At 46.0% G+C, this 25,591-nt stretch overlaps 3 protein-coding genes across 3 annotated transcripts in view; 1 reads left to right on the top strand and 2 right to left on the bottom strand.

The window, feature by feature from the left end:
- The window catches only part of LOC116036424 (bromodomain-containing protein DDB_G0280777-like), a 1,700,590-nt gene that overhangs the window by 1,505,563 nt on the left and 169,436 nt on the right, over positions 1–25,591 (top strand). The window lies entirely within an intron of this gene.
- The window catches only part of LOC116036425 (C1q-related factor-like), a 680,685-nt gene that overhangs the window by 568,459 nt on the left and 86,635 nt on the right, over positions 1–25,591 (bottom strand). The window lies entirely within an intron of this gene.
- LOC116039313 (nuclear cap-binding protein subunit 3-like) lies at positions 1,788–18,229 on the bottom strand. The gene is made up of 13 exons (XM_036008761.1): positions 17,961–18,229; positions 16,090–16,155; positions 15,872–15,977; positions 15,460–15,585; positions 14,886–15,011; positions 11,126–11,292; positions 10,164–10,272; positions 6,959–7,058; positions 6,236–6,345; positions 5,022–5,355; positions 4,086–4,231; positions 3,351–3,530; positions 1,788–2,343 (listed from the first exon to the last, which is right to left on the bottom strand). Exons 1-13 carry the CDS (start codon positions 18,135–18,137, stop codon positions 2,012–2,014), a joined length of 2,079 nt encoding a protein of 692 aa, XP_035864654.1. The 5' UTR covers positions 18,138–18,229; the 3' UTR covers positions 1,788–2,011.

Raw genomic sequence — 25,591 nt, 5'->3', positions numbered from 1 at the left:
TCCGTCATCACGTGCTGTAGTGGGGGGGGGGGGGCCTTGATAATCCTGCATAGGGGTTCACATAGACAGTGAAAGTTGCAAAAAAGGTTTCAATTTGTTTTGTATAGTTCATTAAAAATAAAAGGAAACTTGTTTTGGGGAGAATAATAATTATTACTATTAATGAATTACTCTAGTCTGAGTTTATTAGTAACCATAAAGGCTCAGGATGCTGCAAATGTTGGTATAATATGAAAATGGCTGGTGGATTTAAGACAAAAAAAAATTATTTATTGAATGAATCAAATATGAACATCTGTCACTGTCAGTGGCTTGTTGATCTTTACATTGTTAATTAATTTCTGATCCTGGCCTGGGACACATTCATACGGTTTGATAAAGTACTTATTGGACTTTAACTTATCATTGCACTTACAATAGCGAGCGTAGCTGTCCTCAATTTAGGACATTGTGTAGTCTCATCTCCGGTTCTTCCTGCATCCACCGTGTGTGTGTGTGTGTGTGTGTGTGTGTGTGTGTGTGTGTGTGTGTGAGAGTCGCGGGGGGAACTAAGCAGCCCCACCCTCTGCAGAGAGCTGACGGGATTGAAACAGCATGTTAAAATGTCTACAGGTAGGCAGGACGGTCTGAAATGTTTTGCACGGTCTTTCGCTGTTTGTTCTGTTGGTAAATGTGAGATGTCACTGTCCACCATCTCCTCGCTAACGTAGGAATGATTTATTTAAACTTTGGCCGGGTGAGAGAAATGATGATTCATGTTTGGGAGCAGATTGTTTTGGGACCACTAAGGTCTATATAAAGAGACTTCAGATACAGTATTAGGGGACCACTAAGGTCTATATAAAGAGACTTCAGATACAGTATTAGGGGACCACTAAGGTCTATATAAAAGAGACTTCAGATACAGTATTAGGGGACCACTAAGGTCTATATAAAAGAGACTTCAGATACAGTATTAGGGGACCACTAAGGTCTATATAAAGAGACTTCAGATACAGTATTAGGGGACCACTAAGGTCTATATAAAGAGACTTCAGATACAGTATTAGGGGACCACTAAGGTCTATATAAAGAGACTTCAGATACAGTATTAGGGGACCACTAAGGTCTATATAAAAACATCCAAAAAGCAGCATGTCATAGGACCTTTAACTTCACAGGACATGATCACCTGTTTCCTGGGTGAAAGTCTTGTGTCCCCGACCTCCTCCCTACGAGGATCTTCATGCTCTTATAGTATACGTATATGACATCATAAATACTACAATCCAGACCAGTTACACAGCTTTACTTTCAGAGATAATATGTACCACTGCTTCATGACAACAGGCTGATTTATTGACACTGGAGACGAGAAACAAAAACACACGTCGGCATTAGAACATTATTATTATCATTATTATAATTATTGGGAGTTTGATTTTCTTTTCGGTTGGATCTGGATATTAAAACAACAAAACACCATCAGGAGATCTCTACTTTACACTGACAAGATATGTTAACAGCCACTTCCTACAGGGGCCCTCGGAGCCTCTGGACCCCCGAAGGCCCTGGACCCCCTCAAAGCCCCTGGACCCCCTGGACCCCCGAAGGCCCTGGATCCCCAAAGTCCCTGGACCCTCGAAGGCCCCCTGGGCTCCCTGGACACCCGAAGGCCCCCTGGACCCTCGGAGGCCCCCCCAAAGGCCCTGGACCCTCGAAGGCCCCCTGGACCCTCGAAGGCCCTGGACCACCGGAGGCCCCCCCAAAGGCCCTGGACCCCCGAAGGCCCCCCGAACCCTCGAAGGCCCCCTGGACCCTTGGTGCCCTTTCAGTTCAGTAAATCTGTTCTGGAGACACGAAATAAAAACTAAAGAGAACCAGCCCACTGGCCTCAGGTCTGCAGTCTGCTCTTTATATTTCTGTTCATGGAGAAAAGATGTGAAGTTCAGAAAGAGAAGCACCTGGTCCCCCAGCCCCCCCACCCCTGGCCCCGCTCCCCTGGTCCCTGGCCCCGCCCCCCTCTGGCCCTTCAGGCGTCCGAGTCCTCGCTGCTGTCGCGGCTGATCTCGATCTGCAGCGAGGGCAGGTGGTCCAGCCGGCTCTTCTTGATCCTGGTCGACACGCGCTCCTGTTTCTGCTTGATCATGGCGCCCCACATCTTCTGCAGCGTCGAGTCATCTTCCTCCTCCACCTCCTCGTCTTCCTTTCTGCCGGCGCCCTCGCTGGCGTCCTTCCTCCCCGCGGAGGATGAGGATGAGGAGGAGGAGGGGAACAGGCCCGCTGGCCGGCTGCTGGGCCTGCGCTCGCTGCGTCCTGCGCCGCTGTCGTCTTCCACGGAGCCCAGTCTGCTCCACAGACCGCCTAAAGGACACACAAACGTTACTGCTGATGTTGCCTTTCTTTAAAGGTGCCCTGCCACACGTATTTCATTACTTTGTGGTAATGTCTGAAGGTCTAGGATTGGACTCTGTAACATTTTTTGCGGAAAAAATGCCTTGGTTACCTTGTTTCAAGCCATTCTAGCGTGGTATAGAAAGCCTGCAGGAAGACTCAGCTCGACTTGGGCCAGTTCTAAGCTAAGCTGCTTGACTCTGATTGGCTAACAGCTAGCCAATGAGAGCCTGGCTATCAGCATCCTTTACCCAGCACAACTGGGCGAGCTCATGAATAGTAATGAGCTCAGGCAACATGATGTCAGACTGACCAGCTTTTGTAATTGGCCTGATTTCTCACATTCACGACATTACACAAACACATATGGACCAAACATATTTCAAAAAATGCAAGTAAAAACGGTTTTGTGTAGCAGGGCACCTTTAAATAATTGTTCATTTCTTATACTGAAGTTGCACTGTTGAAACTGTATGACAATCTATACCAGCATATAAAGAGAAATTAAAAGGGGGAGGGTTTTGAAACCGACAGGCTAGTTAACGCATTTTTGTCTTCTGCTAGTTTTCTACACAGGTTGACCAGTGGCTGCGAAATTGTGAATGACAAGTCATGTTCCGCAATAAACGTGCACAAACGTATTTTTAAGTCGCAGACATGGTCAGTCGCAGGCAACGGTGTGTCAGCTGTTAACAGCTGCTCCCGGCAAAGTTGTGGTAAGTTTGAGTGCACGGGCAGCGGCTCTATGACCGGGATCTAACCCATGACGAGCAAGCAGCACTTTCTTACCGCTGCTGGCAGATAGTAGCTTCCTCGAGCAAAAACGTGCAAAAACGAGCACCAGGCTCTCTCAGTCTCTGGCACCAACTGCCAAAAGGCTCGCCGTCTCTACCTGCTTCTTCTATCCACGCCCAGCGCCCACGCCCAATATTTGATTAGTTTCTAACACATTTGTTAGGAGTTTGTTTCCTTCATACTCTTTCTGTCTTTGGATGAGTTGGAGTAGTCGGCTCTGTGCTCTTGCGTGGCCACGCCCAGTCTGCGATGCACGTCTCTGATTGGTTCTCTGGCTGGAGGCAGGTCTCTGGGGGAGACGGGGGAGGGCGAGCGCCGTCTGTCGGGAGAGTAGCGCCTTTTCCCCAAACGCTGCCGTACATCTGCAGACAGAACAGTCACAACGACAGCAAATTAATAATAATTTTACATTTTTATATATATATATATATATATATATATATATATATATATATATATATATATATATATATATATATTATATATATATATATATATATATATATATATATATATATAGCATTTCTTTAAACCAATCACAATCGTCTTGGGTGGTGCTAAGCTCCGGCCGGTGCGTGTGTGTCTCTGTGTGTATATGTATGTGTGTGTGTGTGTGTATATGTCTCTGTGTGTGTGTGTGTGTGTGTCTGTGTGTACGTGTGTCTGTGGTGTGTATATATGTGTGTGTGTGTGTGTGTGTCTGGTTGTGTGTCTGTCTGTGGTGTGTATATGTGTGGGTGTGTCTGGTTGTGTGTGTGTGTGTGTGTGTGTGTGTGTGTGTCTGGTTGTGTGTGTGTGTGTGTGTGTGTGGGTGTGTCTGGTTGTGTGTGTGTGTGTGTGTGTGTGTGTGTGTGTCTGGTTGTGTGTGTGTGTGTGTGTGTGTGTGTGTGTGTGTGTGTGTGTTACTAGCAGCAGACCTGTCTTCCCACTGGTGGCCACCGGGGGGGGCTGTCTGTGCTGAGAGTGTCTCTTCTTCTCCTCCAGCAGCTGCCTGACGTCCGTCACCTTGCAGGGCGACGTGGACTTGGCCCGGCTCTGTGACCCCGACCCCCCCACCCGGTTCCTGCTCACAACACCACGGAGACAGAGCAGACGCCGCATAAACATGTGGGAACGCAACGTGCCTTCCATTTGTACACAGAAGTCGGGTTTTCGGCGTGCAGTGTGTGTGTGTGAGCGCGTGTGTGAGCCTGTGTGTGAGCGCGTGTGTCAGTGTGTGAGTGCGTGTCAGTGTGTGTGTGAGCGTGTGTGTGAGCGTGTGTGTCAGTGTGTGTGCGTGTGTGTGTGCGCGTGTGTCAGTGTGTGTGTGTGCGCGCGTGTGTCAGTGTGTGTGCGTGTGTGTCAGTGTGTGAGCGTGTGTCAGTGTGTGAGCGTGTGTGTCAGTGTGTGTGAGCGCGTGTGTGAGCCTGTGTGTGAGCGCGTGTGTCAGTGTGTGAGTGCGTGTCAGTGTGTGTGTGAGCGTGTGTGTGAGCGTGTGTGTCAGTGTGTGTGCGTGTGCGTGTATCAGTGTGTGTGCGTGTGTGCGTGTGTGTGTGCGCGTGTGTCAGTGTGTGTGTGTGCGCGCGTGTGTCAGTGTGTGAGCGTGTGTGTCAGTGTGTGTGAGCGCGTGTGTGTGTGTGTGAGCGCGTGTGTGTTTGAGCGTGTGTGTCTGTGTGTGTGTGTGTTTGTGTGTATATCTGTGTGTGTGTGTGTATGTGTGTGTGTGTGTGTCCGTGTGTGTGTATCCGTGTGTGTGTATCCGTGTGTGTGTATCCATCCGTGTGTGTGTGTGTGTGTGTATCCGTGTGTGTGTGTGTGTGTATCCGTGTATCCGTGTGTGTGTGTGTGTGTGTGTGTTCTGACAGAACTCTGACCTGATGCTCTTCAGCTGTGTGTCCAGCTCGTCTGCGTACATGGTCATCTTCTTGGTCTTCTTGGGCGATGGCGTGGAGATCATCTTCAGCTCCAGGTCGTAGTCCATCTCGTCCGACTCCGACCAACGGGACGGGGAGCGCTCGGCGCGGCCGCGGAGACCCGGCCCCAGCGGGCGCACGCCTCCGCCCCGCTCGCTGCGCTCCTTCTCCGCTCGCTCCTTGTACTCCACCACGCGGTCGTCCTCCTCCATGTACTCGTCTCCGTCCTCTTCCTCCTCCTCTTCCTCCTCCTCCTCCTCTTTGATTGGCTCCTCAGGCAGGTTCACCAGGTCCGCTGGAGGAAACAACAAGACGAGTCAGAACCAGATGGGACAGTTTGTTTAAAGCACTTAAATAAATAAACAGTCTAATTTATATAGTGTGGTTAAAACTCACTATTTACTGTACCTGATTTACATCTAATATGTGACAAATGCACACAATCTGAGAGAGTGTGAGTGTGTGTGTGTGTGTGTGTGTGTGTGTGTGTGTCCTTATATATGTTTGACAGTAATTCAGTTTACACCTGGTTGGTGACTCGTCATGGGGACCTTTCAGTTAAAGAGGAAGATCCTTTTAGTTTAACATGAAACAGCCCTGAAATCACCATCACCAAACTCCACCAGACTCCATGTAAATAATCAGGACTTTTATCATCGTAAAACACACTTCATTCAAAGTGGACAGAAACTAAATAAAACTACCAAAAGCCGTCTTGGTTCATCTTTCCACTGTTCCAACAATCACCACTCTGGTTTGGTTGAAATAAACCCTTAATTCACCCATTTACATGTGGAGATATGCTGGCTCTATACACGCTAAAAGTCCTGATTATTTACATGGAGTCTGGTGGAGATATGCTGGCTCTATACACGCTAAAAGTCCTGATTATTTACATGGAGTCTGGTGGAAATATGCTGGCTCTATACACGCTAAAAGTCCTGATTATTTACATGGAGTCTGGTGGAGTTTGGTGATGGTGATTTCGGGGCTGTTTAAACTAAAAGGATCTTCCTCTTTAACTAAAAGGTCTATCTCTGTAGAGATCCTTTCATAATGTTGTCAGACACTTACAATAATAATCTGAGTCTGTCAGCAGCAACAACAGAACTTTTAGTGGTGATTGTTGGAACAGTGGAAAGACGAACCGAGGTTGTTGTGTAGTTGGCGTTTACCCGAGTGCCGGTGTGTGTACGGCGGCGTGTGTCCCAGGTTGTCTCCGATCAGAGGCTTCTTGCTCTTGATGACGTCTCTCTGGATCCGCCGGTTGTGAAACCTCCTCTTCCTGAAGGGACAGAGGACACATTAACAAATCAGACTTCTTCTGAGAAACTGACTCAGCAATTTCAATTATTTTTTCCTGTGTGTGTGTGAGCGTGAGTGTGTCTGTGTTTAAGAGTGTGTCTGTGTGTGTGTGTTTGTGAGAGAGAGTGAGTGAGTGAGTGAGTGAGTGTGTGTGTGTTTCTGTGTGTGTGTGTGTGTCTGAGTGAGTGTGTCTCTGTGTGTGTGTATGTGTGTGAGAGAGTGAGTGTGTATGTGTATGAGTGAGTGTATTTGCGTGTATGAGTGAGTGAGTGAGTGTGTGTGCATGTGTATGCGTGAGAGTGTGTGTGTGTGTGTGTGTGTGTGCATGTATGAGTGAGTTTGAGTGTGTGTGAGTGTGTGTGAGTGTGTGTGTATGAGTGAGTGAGTGAGTGTGTGTCTGAGTGAGTGAGTGAGTGAGTGAGTGTGTGTGCGCGTGTGTGTGTGTGTGAGTGTGTGTGTGTGTGTGTGAGTGTGCGTGTGCGTGTGTGTGTGTGTGTGTGTGTGCGAGTGTGTGAGTGAGTGAGTTCTTTTTGTTCCTCTAATAAGATCAAATGTGACTGCTGCTGTTTCTAGATTCTTCCGCTGAGTCTCACCAGGAGTTGCTGAGGATTCCCTTCATGCCTCCATAGTTTGGGTTTCCGTACTTCATGTAGTATCTGCTGCGGCGAGCGGCGCCCAGCTCCTTCTTATCATCTGGAGACACACAAAGACACACAAAACCACTGAATGCATCTTCATGTTCATTCATTTGTCTTCAATACTACGGACCTGGTCTCATCTCGGCCTGGAACGATTACTAACGCTCCTGTTGTCAAACTTGACCCATTTTCTATATCAGAAATGTGGGTTTCTTTCTACCAAATTTTAAAACAAAATAACGTGGATGGTTCCCTACAACGCTCTTCACAAGTTAAATACATGATCAGGTGACTACTTTCATTGAATTTGGGTGTTTAATTCAATTTTATAGCCTTTGGAGAGAAATAAATTGAAAAAAAATGTAGAAAAAAGTTGAAAAAAGTGACCAAAATGTTGGAAAAAGTGACAAAAATGTAGAAAAAAGTGACAAAAATGTTGAAAAAAAGTGACAAAAATGTTGAAAAAAGTGACAAAAATGTTGAAAAAAGTGACAAAAATGTTGAAAAAAAGTGACAAAAATGTTGAAAAAAGTGACAAAAATGTTGAAAAAAGTGACAAAAATGTTGAAAAATGTTGGAAAAAGTGACAAAAATGTCGGAAAAAGTGACAAAAATGTCGGAAAAAGTGACAAAAATGTTGAAAAAAGTGACAAAAATGTTGAAAAATGTTGGAAAAAGTGACAAAAATGTCGGAAAGTGACAAAAATGTCGGAAAAAGTGACAAAAATGTTGAAAAAAGTGACAAAAATGTCGAAAAAAGTGACAAAAATGTTGAAAAAAGTGACAAAAATGTTGAAAAGTGACAAAAATGTTGAAAAAAGGTGACAAAAATGTTGAAAAATGTTGAAAAAAGTGACCAAAATGTTGGAAAAAGTGACAAAAATGTAGAAAAAAGTGACAAATGTTGAAAAAAAGTGACAAAAATGTTGAAAAAAGTGACAAAAATGTTGAAAAAAGTGACAAAAATGTTGGAAAAAGTGACAAAAATGTCGGAAAAAGTGACAAAAATGTCGGAAAAAGTGACAAAAATGTTGAAAAAAGTGACAAAAATGTTGAAAAGTGACAAAAATGTTGAAAAAAGTGACAAAAATGTTGAAAAATGTTGGAAAAAGTGACAAAAATGTCGGAAAAAGCTTCGAAAACGTTAAAAAGGCGCTGAGAAAAAAAAAATTGACAAAGACATTGGAAAAAGTGACCAAAACTGGGTGCCTGGGTGTCCTAGTGGTAGAGGGACCGCCCATATAAAGAGGCTCAGTCCTTGATGCAGAAGTTGCAGGTTTGATTCTGACCTGCGGCACTTTGCTGCATGTCAAAATCTCATTTCAGACATCCAATATTTTCACCATATATTAACACTACTTTGGGATCCTAAACACTTTGGTGAACTCATTTTAAAAGCACCGAAACAATTCGTACAACACATCAGAACATCAAGGTTTTCAGCTTCAGCGCCAAATTCTCTCTTCACACGTTGCTCCGGGACAGATTTGGGCGCCATGTTACAGAAAGCGGAGTCTGTTGTGAACATTTTGATATCAAACACACACACGAGGATCAGTTTATATTAGAGATGCACCGATAGACCGGCCGGTGACCGGAATTGGCCGGTCTTCACGTGCTCGGCCATGACCGGCGACGAGGTCAGTCTGACATATGGTGATTTCATGCTGGTCAACGCTACAATTAACTGACAACATAAGTTATACCAGTTACAGTTCTCAAGGACGCCACAGCACGCTCTCTTTCTCCTTTCTCTCAACTTCTCCTCCGTGTGTCGGCGCTATTCTCCCACATGTAGGAACCTGGTGAATTAACCTGCAACATGTCAGCTGTTTGGGAATTCTTCAGCGTGTGTGCAGAAGATAACAAGTTTGCAACATGCAACACCTGCAAGGAGAAAGTAGGGCGTGGAGGGACGACACCAAAAACCTAAATCACATTTCTTTAGTTGATATTGGATGTGAAAAGAAGGAAATGGTTCTAACATTGCTCTTTAGATGTGTGTGAATGTCCCACACCAGGAGTAATTTATATAGTTCTATTTTATAGTGATCCATTATCTGTTCAACACGTTCTATTAAAGAAAAGATAGAACATAAATATGTGTGTGCTGTAAAGTGGTTAGAAAAAATGAAAATGGGGTGGCAGTAGCTCAGTCCATAGGGAGTTGGGTTGGGAACCGGAGGGTCGCCGGTTCAAGTCCCAGTACGGACCAAAGTACAGAGTGTGGATTGGTAGCTGGAGAGATGCTAGTTCACATCCTCTTGAGCAAGGCACCGTACCCCCCCAACCGCTCAGGGCGCTGGTCCAGCACTGGCAGCCCTCTCACTCTGACATCTCTCCATTTGTGAATGAATAGGTCCTGAGTATGTGTGTGTGTATTTCAGGCCTGTGTGTAGTGATTTCTAACAGAGTGTAAATTGTAATTTCCCCACTGGGGATCAGAAAGAAAATAAAAATTCGGAATCGGCTAAAATCGGTATCGGCCGGCCTAACTCAAAGAAAATCAGAATCGGCCTAGAAAGTTGTAATCGGTGCATCTCTAGTTTATATGCAAATGCCTTAACCCTCAACTCTGACCCAAAAAAAGTTTCAAAAAGTTTCTATATCAGAACATTTGGGTTTCTTTCAACCAAATTTTAAAACAAAATAACGTGGATGGTTCCCTACAACGCTCTTCACAAGTTAAATACATGATCAGGTGACTACTTTCATTGAATTTGGGTGTTTTAGTCAATTTTATAGCATTTGAAGAAGAAAATTGATGATAGAACATTGAAAAAAATGTCAAAAAAAAGCAGAAAAAAGTGACAAAAATGTCCAGAAAAAGTGACAAGAACACGGGAAAAGCTTTAAAAAAAATATGTCAAAAAAAGCGCGGAAAAACATTGACAGAAACTTCGAAAAAAAAGTGCCAAAAAAGTCGAAAAAGACGACCAAAACGGTGGAATTTTTTGTAACATTTTGACCCAGAAAAACAAAACGGTTGCATCAGTTCTTTTCACTTTTATGTTAATTTAAGAAGAAATAACGATGTTTTCTGATGATGATGATGAAGAGGAGCTGTTGTATCTGGGTCACATGACCGTGACATATCCCTAAAGATGGATCCTGAATATTCTCCGTAAAGCTGACGTGGAGTTGTTGAGCGTGAACTGACCGTGTGTGGCGAAGCGCAGTAAGAGCTTGTTTCCTTTGAAGGGTTTGATGGCCGGACGAAGGTCGTTCCTCAGGAGAGACTCTCTCTCCACCTGGGACAGGTCCTCTACCTGAGAGGGGGAGGGAGGGAGGGAGGGAGAGAGAGGGAGAGGGAGGGAGAGAGAGGGGGAGGGAGAGAGAGAGAGGGGGAGGGAGAGAGAGAGAGGGGGAGGGAGAGAGAGGGAGAGAGGGAGGGAGAGAGAGAGAGGGGGAGGGAGAGAGAGGGAGAGAGAGAGAGAGGGAGGGAGAGAGAGAGAGGGGGAGGGAGAGAGAGGGAGAGACAGACAGAGCGAGAGAGAGAGAGCGAGAGAGAGAGAGAGAGAGGGAGAGAGTGAGGGGGGGAGAGGGAGGGAGGGAGAGGGGGAGGGAGGGGGAGAGAGGAAGGGGGGGAAAGAGCGAGAGGGGGAGGGAGAGAGAGAGAGAGAGAGAGAGAGAGAGAGAGAGAGAGGGGAGGGAGGGAGAGAGTGAGGTAGAGAGAGAGAGAGAGAGGGGGAGGGAGGGAGGGAGAGAGAGGGAGGGAGAGAGAGAGCGAGAGAGAGAGGGGGGGAGGGAGGAGGGAGAGAGAGAGAGAGAGGGGGAGAGAGAGGGAGAGGGAGGGAGAGAGAGGGGAAGGGAGAGAGGGAGAGGGAGAGAGCGAGAGAGAGGGGGGGTGGGAGGGAGAGAGAGCGAGAGAGAGAGAGGGAGGAGGGAGAGAGAGAGAGAGAGGGGGGAGAGAGAGGGGGGAGAGAGAGAGGGGGAGAGAGAGAGAGAGAGAGGGAGGGAGGGAGAGAGGGGAGGGAGAGAGATAGAGAGAGCGAGAGAGAGAGGGAGGGAGGGAGAGAGACACACACACAAAAATCAAACTGGTGTAATGTTATGTAACATGGGTGATCATAGACCTCATAGTTAGTGTTGACTCCAGGGATCAACATGGGGGGGCTGTACCTGGACGTCCTGCGTCTTGGCTTTGGGCGCCACCTCTCCGTCGCTGTCCTTGGCCTCGATCTCCTCGCCGCTCTTCTTCACGGCCTCATCGTCGTCCACCTCGCCCTCTTCCTCTTCCTCGTCATCATCATCCTCGTCCTCCGAGCATTGCCCCAGGCGACCGGCCACTGAGACAGGCACACACAGTTCAGTTTACATCTGTCCTCCACTAAACTAACTTTCAGTTAGTGTGTGTGTGTGTGTGTGTGTGTGTGTGTGTGTGTGTGTGTGTGTGTGTGTGTGTGAGTGTGTGTGTGCGCATGTGTGTCTGGCTGTGTGTCTGTGTTTGTGAGTGTGTGTGTGCGCCAAGGTTAAAATCATTAACGAAAACGAACGAAATAACGAACGAGGTGGGGAAAAACATTGTCGTTAACTGAAATAAAAATAAAAACGAGGTATTACAAAAAAAACATAACTAAACTAAAACTGTAATGTCTGTTTGCAAAACTAACTAAAATAAAATAATCGAGTAAAGGTCCTTAATTTTCGTCTTTGTCGATCTTTCATAGAGCAAATAACGTTATATCTCTCCGACCGTGACATTTCCCGTAGACATGTATAGTTTCCGACATTCCACGTCAACTTGAACACAACATGTCCGTGGCTCCGTGCCTCTCGCCTGGCATCATAGCGGTACCGAAAGTCGGAAGAAAGCGGCGGTCCTATTTGATTATGACTGTCAGATAAAGCGCCTTGCAGTGGAAGGTGGTAAAATATGTTGTCAATTTATTACAGGGAAAAACCCCACGAATTGGAAAGTACATTTGAGAAGCGCACACAAGCTAGGAGGCTAACCTAGCTTACCTTAACAAGGTAAAGGAGAACGCAAAGCCCCCTTTCGCCAAAACAGAAGCTAACCCCGGTAACGTTACGGGCATGGATGTATGGGTACAGGGCATGGATGTATGGGTACAGGGCGTGGATGTATGGGTACAGGGCATGGATGTATGTATGGGTACAGGGCGTGGATGTATGTATGGGTACAGGGCGTGGATGTATGTATGGGTACAGGGCGTGGATGTATGTATGGGTACAGGGCGTGGATGTATGTATGGGTACAGGGCGTGGACGTATGGGTACAGGGCGTGGACGTATGGGTACAGGGCGTGGATGTATGGGTACAGGGCGTGGACGTATGGGTACAGGGCGTGGATGTATGTATGGGTACAGGGCATGGACGTATGGGTACAGGGCATGGATGTATGGAGGGAGGGCATGGATGTATGGAGGGAGGGCATGGATGTATGGAGGGAGGGCATGGATGTATGTATGGGTACAGGGCATGGATGTATGGGTACGGGGCATGGATGTATGGGTACGGGGCATGGATGTATGGGTACAGGGCATGGATGTATGGGTACAGAGCATGGATGTATGGGTACAGAGCATGGATGTATGGGTACAGAGCATGGATGTATGGGTACAGAGCATGGATGTATGGGTACAGGGCGTGGATGTATGTATGGGTACAGAGCATGGATGTATGGGTATGGGGCATGGATGTATGGATACACGGCATGGATGTATGGGTACAGGGCATGGATGTATGGGTACAGGGCGTGGATGTATGGGTACAGGGCGTGGATGTATGGGTACAGGGCATGGATGTATGGGTACAGGGCATGGATGTATGGGTACAGGGCTTGGATGTATGGGTACAGGGCATGGATGTATGGGTACAGGGCATGGATGTATGGGTACAGGGCATGGATGTATGGGTACAGGGCGTGGATGTATGTATGGGTACAGGGCATGGATGTATGGGTACAGGGCGTGGATGTATGTATGGGTACAGGGCGTGGACGTATGGGTACAGGGCGTGGACGTATGGGTACAGGGCGTGGACGTATGGGTACAGGGCGTGGACGTATGGATACAGGGCGTGGACGTATGGAGGGAGGGCATGGATGTATGTATGGGTACAGGGCATGGACGTATGGAGGGAGGGCATGGATGTATGTATGGGTACAGGGCATGGATGTATGGGTACAGGGCATGGATGTATGGGTACACGGCATGGATGTATGGGTACACGGCATGGATGTATGGGTACAGAGCATGGATGTATGGGTACAGAGCATGGAGGTATGGGTACAGGGCATGGATGTATGGGTACAGAGCATGGAGGTATGGGTACAGGGCATGGATGTATGGGTACAGGGCATGGAGGTATGGGTACAGGGCATGGAGGTATGGGTACATGGCATGGATGTATGGGTACAGGGCATGGATGTATGGATAAAGGGTATGATGTATGGGTACAGGGCATGGATGTATGGATAAAGGGTATGATGTATGGGTACAGGGCATGATGTATGGATAAAGGGTATGATGTATGGGTACAGGGCCAGCTGCAGCAGGACAGAGAACACTACAGGAAGGCTTTCACCAGCGACCCGATAGCTGCTGGTTAGTAAATACGCAGGAACATCAAAAGCGGGAGGAAGCGTGGGTTAATATGTGGATTATTATGGGATGTGTACACAACTGTGAGACTCGATTGACTTCAAAAAGTTCACCACTTTACTCAAACCAAAGTTGAAAACACCTGTTGATGTATGTCTTCTTTAGTCTGTTGGATATTTAGGTTTTTTTCCTGGAACACGTCACTTACATTTTGCACCTACTGCGTCTTGTGTAGACTGTTGACATATTTATGACCATATGTAGGCTACATGTTATGTACTGGTGTTATTGTTGAATACATGTGAATACATATTTCTAAAATTGTATGATGTTTTTGTTGAGTTATTATTACACAATACTTTTTCTGATCTTTTTGAATCCCCCGACAATTAACCCAAATATTACAAAAAAAGACTAAAACTAATAAACTAAACTAGCAAACCCGCTATAAAAACTAATTAAAACTAAACTGAATCTGAAAACAAGAAGTCAAAACAAAATAAAAACTAATGAAAAATGCAAAACTATAATAACCTTGGTGTGCGCATGTGTGTTTGTGTGTGAATGTGTGTGTGCATGCGTGTGTGTGTGTGTGTGTGTCTGTCTGTCTGTGTGTGTGTGTGTGTGTCTGTGTGTGTCTGTCTGTGTGTGTGTGTGTGTGTGTCTGTGTGTGTGTGTGTGTGTGTGCATGTCTGTCTGGGTGTGTGTGTGTGTGTGTGTATGTCTGTCTGGGTGTGTGTGTGTGTGTCTGTGTGACAGTGTGTGTTTCTGTGTGACAGTGTGTGTGTCCGTGTGTGTGTGTGTGACAGTGTGTGTGTCTGTGTGTGTGTCCGTGTGTGTGTGTGTCTGTGTGACAGTGTGTGTGTCTGTGTGTGTATCTGGGTGCGTGTGTGCGTGTGTGTGTGTGTCTGTCTGTCTGTGTGTGTGTGTCTGGCTGTGTGTGTGTGTGTGTGTGTGTCTGGCTGTGTGTGTGTGTCTGGCTGTGTGTGTGTGTGTGTGTCTGGCTGTGTGTGTGTGTGTGTCTGGCTCTGTGTGTGTGTGTGTGTGTGTGTCTGGCTCTGTGTGTGTGTGTGTGTCTGGCTCTGTGTGTGTGTGTGTGTGTGTGTGTGTCTGGCTCTGTGTGTGTGTGTGTGTGTGTCTGGCTCTGTGTGTGTCTGGCTCTGTGTGTGTGTGTGTGTGTGTGTGTGTGTGTGTCTGTCTGTCTGTCTGTCTGTCTGTCTGTCTGTCTGTCTGTCTGTCTGTCTGTCTGTCTGTCTGTCTGTCTGTCTGTGTGTGTGTGTGTGTGTTCGGAGCCCATCTCTGAACACAGACTGACCCTTGCTCTGTTCGCCCGACTGCTTGGTGCTCGCCGTCTCCGTGGTAACCGCCTCCGGGTCAGGCATCCGGCTGCTGTTGACGAGGGCTCGGATGGACGTGTCGTCATCGAGCCAAACCACGTTACCTAGGAAACGAATCAGGCGGTCACTTCTACTGCGTGTTAGCAGTACTGGGCAGTAAAGGCTGTGAGTACTAGGCAGTAAAGGCTGTGAGTACTGGGCAGTAAAGGCTGTGAGTACTAGGCAGTAAAGGCTGTGAGTACTAGGCAGTAAAGGCTGAGAGTACTGGGCAGTAATGTGAGTACTGGGCAGTAAAGGCTGAGAGTACTGGGCAGTAAAGGCTGAGAGTACTGGGCAGTAAAGGCTGAGAGTACTAGGCAGTAAAGGCTATGAGTACTGGACAGTAAAGGCTGTGAGTACTTGGCAGTAAAGGCTGTGAGTACTAGGCAGTAAAGGCTGTGAGTACTTGGCAATAAAGGCTGTGAGTACTAGGCAGTAAAGGCTGTGAGTACTAGGCAGTAAAGGCTCTGAGTACTAGGCAGTAAAGGCTCTGAGTACTGGCGTCCCACTCACAGGACGTGTCGTCGATCCACTCGATGTGGGCGGGGGGGTACTCTCTGAAGTATCCAAAGATGTCCTGGGTGCTCATGTCGTCCACGCCCGTCACGTAGACCGCCTCCAAACGCAGGCTGGAGATAGCTGGCCACCACAGAAGAAGAAGGCATGATGTACGGTCACACACACACACACACACACACACACACACACACACACACACACACACACACAGTAGAGACACAGTAGAGACACACACACACACAGTAGAGACACACGCACGCATGCACACACACACAGTAGAGACACAGTAGAGACACACACACGCAGTCCAGACACACACACGAGAGAGAGACAAACGTGTGTGTGTGTGTCTCTGTGTGTGTGTGTGTGTGTGTGTGTGTGTGTGTGTGTGTGTGTCTCCCCTCACCTTTCTTCATGGTGTCTTTATCCAGAAAAACGTTCCTGTGTTCAACGTTCTCCTCAGGACGGATATGGAAACGTCTCGCTCGCTTCTCTTTTCTCTCAATGGCCTCCTGACGATGAACACACACACACACACACTCAACATACAAGAAGAAGGAAACATACAAGAAGAAGGAAACAAACTTGTCCTATGGCTTTCCCCCAACCTGTGTGTGAGCATACCTTTGAGTTGACGTCGATCCCCGTGATGAAGGCTCCGGCCTTGTTCTCATATCTCCGGCTCGTATCCTGAAAAATAAAATCCAACAGCACACACACCGTCAGCACACACACCGTCAGCACACACACCGTCAGCAGCTGACAGCCTCACTCATCAGCCTCCCTTCTTCAACCACAGACTGACTGACATCACTGTCAAAGTCAAGGCAACAATACTGACAACGTTTATTTAAAAATCCACACACAGTCGAGACACACGCACGCACACACACAATGTCGACATACAGCCCACACACACGACATACAGTCCACACACAGTCGAGACACACATACAAAGTTGACACACACACACACACACACACACACACGTCGACATACAGTCCACACACACACACAAAGTCGACATACAGTCCACACACACACACACAAAGTCGACATACAGTCCACACACACACAAAGTCCACACACACACACACACACACACACACACACACACACGTCGACATACAGTCCACACACACACACAATGTCGACATACAGTCCACACACACACACACAATGTCGACATACAGTCCACACACACAAAGTCGACATACACACACAATGTCGACATACAGTCTACACACACAAAGTCGACATACACACACAATGTCGACATACAGTCTACACACACACACGACATACAGTCCACACACACAGTCGAGACACACACACACAATGTCGACATACAGTCTACACACACATACACACACACAGTCGAGACACACACACAATGTCGACATACAGTCCACACACACATACACACACACACACACACACACACACACACACACAGTCGAGACAAACACACACACAGTCGAGACACACACTTGAGAGAGAGAGAGAGAGACAAAAGCACACACACACACACACACACACACGAAAGGGAGAGACAAACACACACGTTTTTGAGAGCTTTAAGACCTTTAAGTTTGCCATAAAACCTCTACAGCACCAGAGACCCTGAAGCTCTCTAACTGGTTTTTCCCACAGTCTGTTAACGTTACGCCAAACTCCTATTCAAATGGAGACCTGCAATGAAACCTTTCAACTTCTACAGCCTGTAACATTATTGGTTTGTTATGAATACTGGAAGATAGAGGAACTAGCTAGCTACCTCTAAAAGTGAAAAAAAAACTCTAAAATTGGGGATTTAAAAAGGGCCGAATTGATAAGTGATTCTGCGTGTATCAGAAACGTCAAACTTTTAAAATTATTTCTAAAAACCTGCGTTCTTTTGGGCTTTTAAAACATTTAATTTCCAATTCTCTGACTGGAGTATGGTGTTACGGTCACTCCATACAAACACGGTAACGTTAGCTAGCTAGCTAGCTACACGCAGAGGCTGCCAGCAACAAGTGAATTAAAATTGGGGATTTAAAAAGGCCGGATTGATAAGTGATTCTGCGTGTATCCGAATCGTCAAACGTTTTTAATTATTTCTAAAAAATTGCGTTATTTTGGGCTTTTAAACCATTTAATTTCCAGTTGTCTGACTGGAGTTTGGTGTTTACGCTCACTCCATACAAACACGGTAACGTTAGCTAGCTAGCTACACGGAGAGGGAACTAGCAACAAGTGACTTAAATAATAAACAAGTATAAACGGCTGCTAAACAAAGATGTTTAAAATTTAAAACTAGATCGAGTAAAGAGCAGTTAACCGTTGTTAACCGTTAGCCCGTAACGTAACGGTCACGGTGCTAACAGCTAGTTCCCGGAGAGAGCGAGAAGGAGCCGGGAGTCGAAGTTAGCACACCCCGACACATCGCGTGGTCCCGCAGGCCACAAGATACGCAAGCCCCCGGTCTGACAAGGCCTCGCCCGGACACGTACCGGTAGCAGCTCCTTCAGGGAACGGTTAACAGAAATGTCCTCCGTCTCCAGCTCTCCCTCCTCCACTTCCATCGGTTCGGCTTCGCGGACATCTCTGTCCGAGTCGGAGTCCGATTCCGAGCGGTCCGAGCCGCTGTCTGATTTCACCGAGACCCGTAAGCTACGCACTGCCGCCATGGCGCTAGCTGCGATCAACGGCTGTGTGCTGATACTGCTGCGGTTGAGGTTGTTTTCTTAACCCGGCAATGGTTCTCTGTCCTCCCCGCTTCTTCTCTGTTGGTGTTGAGGCGGGGCAGACGCTACGCCGGGGGGCAACAGCGCCACCTAGTGGTGCACGTTAAACTGGACCAGGTCCCGTGTCTCTGGACTGACAGCAGCCTCCAACTGAGCTTGAAGACGTAGATGTGACGTGAGCAACCTGTCTGAAAGTTGGAAGTCTTCTGGTAGCTGTGCCAAGAGAAATCTCAATCATTCCCAATCTAGCAGAGACGGAGAGCGTAGGTATATGTAAGGAGATAACATAGACACAGGCTAATTATTGATCACTAAAATGATAGTTAACATTAGTAATTAAACTTAAACAGCTAATGGAAGTCCAAACTGCCTGAGAGCTTCTCCTGTACTATACGGTAATTCCTCTACTATGAGACAGTAAGTCTCGTGGTTATGACCCAATCGTTAGCCTATTTTTATAAAAACGTCTGCTACGGAGCCATAACGTGAGCTACAAGGTAATGGAGCCTTTTATACATTGTCGTGTTTCTTTAGAAATAAACAACGGACAAATAGAGTCTTTAAACTCTTCAGATGTAAAGTTATTCTCTGTCAAAGTGACGTCAAAATGAATGAAAGTCAATGGGATGCTAACGGGAGGTGATGGCTTGGTAGCATCAGAATGGCGCCATAGGAGCTACGCGGTCCGAGGAGAAGCTAACCCCCTTGGTTCCTATCGTGTAATTCCCACATTTTATGTATTATCTTGTTAGTGTGCAATTTAATTTAATTTCCTGTAATATAATGTACTGTCATTTACTTTATGTAGGCTATGTTATTTTTTATTTTTTTACATTTTATGTATTGTATCTTGTTTGTGTAAAAAATGACATTTAATTGATTTTGAGTCCGTTTTTCTTCATAAATCAGAGAATGAAGGTAGTCACACATGCAGTAGTGATGGCGAACTGAAGCTTTCTGAACCAGTGAAGCTTTCAATCCAATTGTATTGAAAAAAGCTTCAGAGCTCTATGAGGACATCTGGTGGTAAAAGTTAAGGATAGCATTGTGTCACAAACTGTTTCACAGATATTATCCATGAATGTCTTTGAGTCAAAGATGAAGACATTTTTAGTATGAATTCATGGATCATAAATAAATAATGACATAAATAACTAAGCCTATTTGGGACTTTGCATAAGTAAAAATGTAATTGCCTTCTCCACAAAAAAATAAACAAAGTTAGGATTTTGGTTGTGTTTGTAAACAAATACATCAATTTGGGAGGGAAATGAATGAAGAACACATTGCACACACATTTCTGTGATTATATTGAGTACGTAGCCTAGAGAAACTTTCTACTCGCTATAAACTCTCTTTTATAAACGTTCTACTCGCTATAAACGTTCTACTTGCTATAAACTTTCTACTCGCTATAAACTCTTTTATAAACGTTCTACTCGCTATAAACTTTCTACTCGCTTTAAACTTTCTACTCGCTATAAACTTTCTACTCGCTATAAACTTTCTACTCGCTATAAACTCTCTTTTATAAACGTTCTACTCGCTATAAACTCTCTTTTATAAACGTTCTACTCGCTATAAACGTTCTACTTGCTATAAACTTTCTACTCGCTATAAACTCTTAGAAATGTTCTACTCGCTATAAACTCTCTTTTATAAACGTTCTACTCGCTATAAACGTTCTACTTGCTATAAACTTTCTACTCGCTATAAACTCTTTTATAAACGTTCTACTTGCTATAAACTTTCTACTCGCTATAAACTTTCTACTCGCTATAAACTCTCTTTTATAAACGTTCTACTCGCTATAAACGTTCTACTTGCTATAAACTTTCTACTCGCTATAAACTCTTTTATAAACGTTCTACTCGCTATAAACTCTCTTTTATAAACGTTCTACTCGCTATAAACGTTCTACTTGCTATAAACTTTCTACTCGCTATAAACTCTTTTATAAACGTTCTACTTGCTATAAACTTTCTACTCGCTATAAACTCTTTTATAAACGTTCTACTTGCTATAAACTTTCTACTCGCTATAAACTTACTTGCAATAAACTCTCTACTGGCTATAATAATTGCTATAATAATCTCTCTATTAACTAACTTTCCTGACTCTGTTGACTCTTCTACTGCAACAACCCACAAAGCGCACCCAGTGAACCACTTTGAATTCAACTTCGAAGCAGTCACGTGGGTGTGTGTGAAATGAAGGTTCGGACGTCACTGGTCACGTGATTATCACAAAACCAATCAACCTCCGATACAAAGCTTCATTCCAAATAGGTTCATTTCTTTGATACATGCCTCGAAGCAGAGGGTTCACGGGTAACATCACTAACATGCAGGACAAAGCTGGTCATCACGGTTTACTTCATGTTTGTTGAGTTGGACTAACTCAAACTCTTTGTTTATATGAAATATGTTTTGTTTTTACCTTGAAATCTTCTGTTTTTCATGTTCACACACACACACACACACAGACACACACACACACACACAGAGACACACACACACACACACACACACACACAGACACAGAGACACACACACACACACACACACACATAAGAGTGCGTTTCACTACCTTTGTGGGGACCGGGACCCGTCATTGACATAATGCATTCCCTAGCCCCTTACCCTAACCTTAACCATCACCACTAAATGCCTAACCTTAACCCTTACCCTCACCCTAACCATAACCTAATTCTAACCCTAATCCTAAAACCAAGTCTTAACCCTCAAACAGACCTTTAACCTTGTGGGGTCCAGCATTTTGGCCCCACAAAGCTGTCGGGACCCCACAAGTATACTGGACTCCCGGTTTTTGGACCCCACAAATATAGTTAAACAAGAACACACAGACACACAGACACACACACACACACACACACACACACACATACACAAACATACACAGAGACACACTCTCACACACAGACACACACTCACACACACGCACACAGACACACTCACACACAGAGACACACTCTTACACTCACACATTGAGACAGAGACACACACACCCACACAGACACACACATATACACACACAGAGACAATCACAGACACACACACACACACACACAGACAACTGCGCACACACACACACACACACGCGCGTACACACACACACACACACACACAGACACAGAGACACACACACACACACACACACACATAAGAGTGCGTTTCACTACCTTTGTGGGGACCGGGACCCGTCATTGACATAATGCATTCCCTAGCCCCTTACCCTAACCTTAACCATCACCACTAAATGCCTAACCTTAACCCTTACCCTCACCCTAACCATAACCTAATTCTAACCCTAATCCTAAAACCAAGTCTTAACCCTCAAACAGACCTTTAACCTTGTGGGGTCCAGCATTTTGGCCCCACAAAGCTGTCGGGACCCCACAAGTATACTGGACTCCCGGTTTTTGGACCCCACAAATATAGTTAAACAAGAACACACAGACACACAGACACACACACACACACACACACACACACACACACACATACACAAACATACACAGAGACACACTCTCACACACAGACACACACTCACACACACGCACACAGACACACTCACACACAGAGACACACTCTTACACTCACACATTGAGACAGAGACACACACACCCACACAGACACACACATATACACACACAGAGACAATCACAGACACACACACACACACACACAGACAACTGCGCACACACACACACACACACGCGCGTACACACACACACACACACACACACACACACAGAGACACGACAAAAGAAGAAACAAACACAGTGTGTGGTCCTGCAGAAACTTTATAACTTCAGATCTTCACGATGCACAACGTTGAACACAGACACACAGCGACATCTTTGTTTTTGAATGCTACATCTTCCCTCTCATCGTCGCCCTTTCAAAATAAAGTAGTACTCTTATTTTGCAACAACAACAACAAAAAAACATTAAAAAAAAGAAATGTACACCTGAAATCAGAGCGAGAAGAGAAGGAACAGAGTTTGTGCTTTCAGTGCAACAGAAGAGAGTCCAGTCAGTGAGAGACCGTAGAGATTTCATATTCATGTTTAGGACATCCACAGAGGGACATCCACAGAGGGACATCCACAGAGGGAGCTCCACGGAGGAACATCCACACAGGGACGTCCACAGAGGGAGCTCCACGGAGGAACATCCACACAGGGACGTCCACAGAGGGAGCTCCACGGAGGAACATCCACAGAGGGACATCCACAGAGGGAGCTCCACGGAGGAACATCCACAGAGGGACGTCCACAGAGGGACGTCCACAGAGGGACGTCCACAGAGGAACATCCACACAGGGACGTCCACAGAGGGACATCCACAGAGCTTTAAGTCATTTTAGTGCAAAATATTCTTCAGTTTATGCATCAAACGGCAGTGAAGCTTCTTATTTTTGCAGGTTTGTTCAGTCCGACCTGTTGGTCACGTTAACGTCACAATCTCCAGTCCAGTTTATATGTCAGCGGTGGAAGTATTCAGATTACTGCAGTACAAGTACTAATACCACACTGTAAAAATACTCATGTTACAAGTTAAAGTCCTGCAGTGGAAATGTAACTTCAGTTAAAGTCTGTTAGTATCATCAGGAGAATGTAGTTAAAGTATGTGTGTCTGTGTCTGTATGTGTGTTTGTGTGTGTGTGTGTCTGTATGTGTGTGTGTCTGTGTGTGTGTTTGTGTGTGTGTCTGTATGTGTGTGTGTGTGTGTGTGTGTGTGGCTATGTGTGCGTCTGTCTGTGTATGTGTGTGTCTGTGTGTGTATATCTCTGTGTGTGTGTGTGTGTGTGTGTGTGTGTATGTGTGTCTGTCTGTGTGTGTGTGGACTTGTAGCTGTTATATTGTTGGCTAGTTTACTTTTATAAACTACATGTGTTTAGTGAGAAGTAATCTTAATGTGTAAAGTAACTAGTAACTAAAGTAACTAGTAACTAAAGCTGTAACAGATGAATGTAGTGGAGTAAAAAGTAGAATATTTCTCTCTGAAATGTAGTGGAGTAGAAGTACAAAGTGGCATGAAAAGAAAAGACTACAAGTAAAGTACAAGTACCTCAACATTTGGTACTGAAGTACAGTACTGGAGTACATGTACTTAGTTACTTTCCACCGCTGACAATCTTCACATGAAAGCTGTTGTGATGGCAGCACACACTATCGATTGAACATTTAAAATCGGAGGCTGATGGGTGTAAACGAACAGACGCCATTTTTTAAGATACAAAGAAATGAGCCCTATGTTCCTACAGCCCTGTGTTCCCACAGCACTATGTTCCCACAGCACTATGTTCCCACAGCCCTATGTTCCTACAGCCCTGTGTTCCTACAGCCCTATGTTCCCACAGCACTATGTTCCCACAGCCCTATGTTCCTACAGCCCTGTGTTCCCACAGCCCTGTGTTTCCACAGCACTATGTTCCCACAGCCCTGTGTTCCCACAGTCCTATGTTCCCACATCTCATTGGTCCCACAGCCCACATGTTCCCACATTTCTAATTTTTTTCTTCAAAATTAGGCCCTATGTTCGCCTAACCCCTAACCCACCCTAACCCTAACCCTTGAAGGGAAATGTAGGAACACTAGACCTAATTTTGAAAATGTCCTAGAAATGTGGGACCATAGGCCTGTGGGAACATAGGGCTGTGGGAACATAGGGCTGTGGGAACAGGGCTGTGGGACCATTGGGCTGTGGGAACATAGGGCTGTGGGAACAGGGCTGTGGGAAGCATAGGGCTGTGGGAACATAGGGCTGTGGGAACATAGGGCTGTGGGAACATAGGGATGTGGGACTATTGGGCTGTGGGACCATTGGGCTGTGGGAACATTGGGCTGTGGGAACATAGGGATGTGGGACTATTGGGCTGTGGGAACATAGGGCTGTAGGACCATTGGGCTGTGGGAACATAGGGCTGTGGGACCATTGGGCTGTGGGAACATTGGGCTGTGGGAACATAGGGCTGTGGGACCATTGGGCTGTGGGAACATTGGGTTGTGGGACTATTGGGCTGTGGGACCATTAGCCTGTGGGAACATAGGGCTGTGGGAATATAGGGCTGTGGGAACATAGGGCTGTGGGAACATTGGGCTGTGGGACCATTAGCCTGTGGGAACATAGGGCTGTGGGAATATAGGGCTGTGGGAACATAGGGCTGTGGGAACATTGGGCTGTGGGAACATTGGGCTGACCCCTTTTGTTCTGCATACGTTACGACGGGGAACTGAAGCCGTTATGTCTGCGTTATCTCTTCAAAGCCACCAGACTCCTTTGATAAAACACGCTGGGAGTCGCTGCTCTACCGCTGCCTCCAATCATCTTCTCTCAAACCTGGCCAAGTAGTTACAAGAGCTCTCAGAAATGTGTGTGTACTGCAACCTGTTCTCACTCCCAACTCTTAAAACCATAGAACAAAGCGAGACTACCCCACCCACCATCTTTCCCTAAACCTAACTGTCCTGTTCTTGTGCCGCATATCAGTTAAACGTACGTCCTGACCCAGAGAGTCGAAATATGACGCTAAAGGAGACTTTTTGCGGAAGTAACAGAGCTTTCTGACGCGCTGGGAGCGAGAATAATTTCCCTCTGAGATGTACCGTAGAAGTGGAGAGTGGCATGAGAAAAAAAACTACCAAACATTTGAACTAAGTTACATATCACCGCTGGGAAAACCAAAAACCTGCCTCTTATGTTTGCGTCCCGAGGTCTACGTCAAACATTAACGATGTGTGTGGTAGCGCCCAACCCTAGGGCGTCTCTCAACACTGAGGTGAACACACACTTCAGGCTGTGATGTGTGTGTTCACCTGATATACACACACTCAAAAACAGAAGTACCGTAAGTACCTAAAAGGGTATAAATGTTGTAGCAGGAGAGGTACCTTTTAGTCCCAACCAAGCGTGTGTAAATATGACGCTAAAGGAGACTTTTTGGGCCCTATTTTAACGATCTAAGAGCACGCCGTGAAGCGCCTGGTGCAGGTGTGTTTAGGGCGTGTCCAAATCCACTTTTGCTAGTTTGACGGCGGAAAAAAGGGTCCGTGTCCCGGGCGCATGGTTCTAAAGGGTTGTACTTAGTGTCTTCATTAATCAGAGGGGTGTTTGGGCGTAACATGCAATCAACCAATCAGAGATCATCTCCCATTCCCTTTAAAAGCCAGGCGCGTTTGGACCTTGGAGCATTGCTATTATGATGGAGGATTTGCACCGTAATATTATTATTTTGTAATCTTCTGCATGTGTGTGTGCTGCTGTGTGTGTGTGTGTGTGTGTGTGCTGCTGTGCGTCCCTGTGTGTGTAACAAGCATAGTGTGCGCTCTGTGCATGAGCCTAGGAGCATTTCACTAATGCTCTGTTAAA

The sequence above is a fragment of the Sander lucioperca genome, chromosome 13 (assembly GCF_008315115.2).
Source record: "Sander lucioperca isolate FBNREF2018 chromosome 13, SLUC_FBN_1.2, whole genome shotgun sequence".
Taxonomy (NCBI): domain Eukaryota; kingdom Metazoa; phylum Chordata; class Actinopteri; order Perciformes; family Percidae; genus Sander; species Sander lucioperca.
The sequence above is the reverse complement of the archived record's forward strand: the minus strand, read 5'-3'. Positions and strand labels throughout refer to the sequence as shown.

Excerpts from the sequence above, each read along its gene's own strand:
- LOC116039313 (XM_036008761.1), bottom strand. The coding sequence starts at position 18,137 with ATGGCGGCAGTGCGTAGCTTACGGGTCTCGGTGAAATCAGACAGCGGC. Across the intron at positions 15,978-16,089 it reads GGATCGACGTCAACTCAAAG|GAGGCCATTGAGAGAAAAGA; the intron begins GTATGCTCACAC and ends GTTCATCGTCAG. Across the intron at positions 10,273-11,125 it reads CCAAGACGCAGGACGTCCAG|GTAGAGGACCTGTCCCAGGT; the intron begins GTACAGCCCCCC and ends TCCCCCTCTCAG.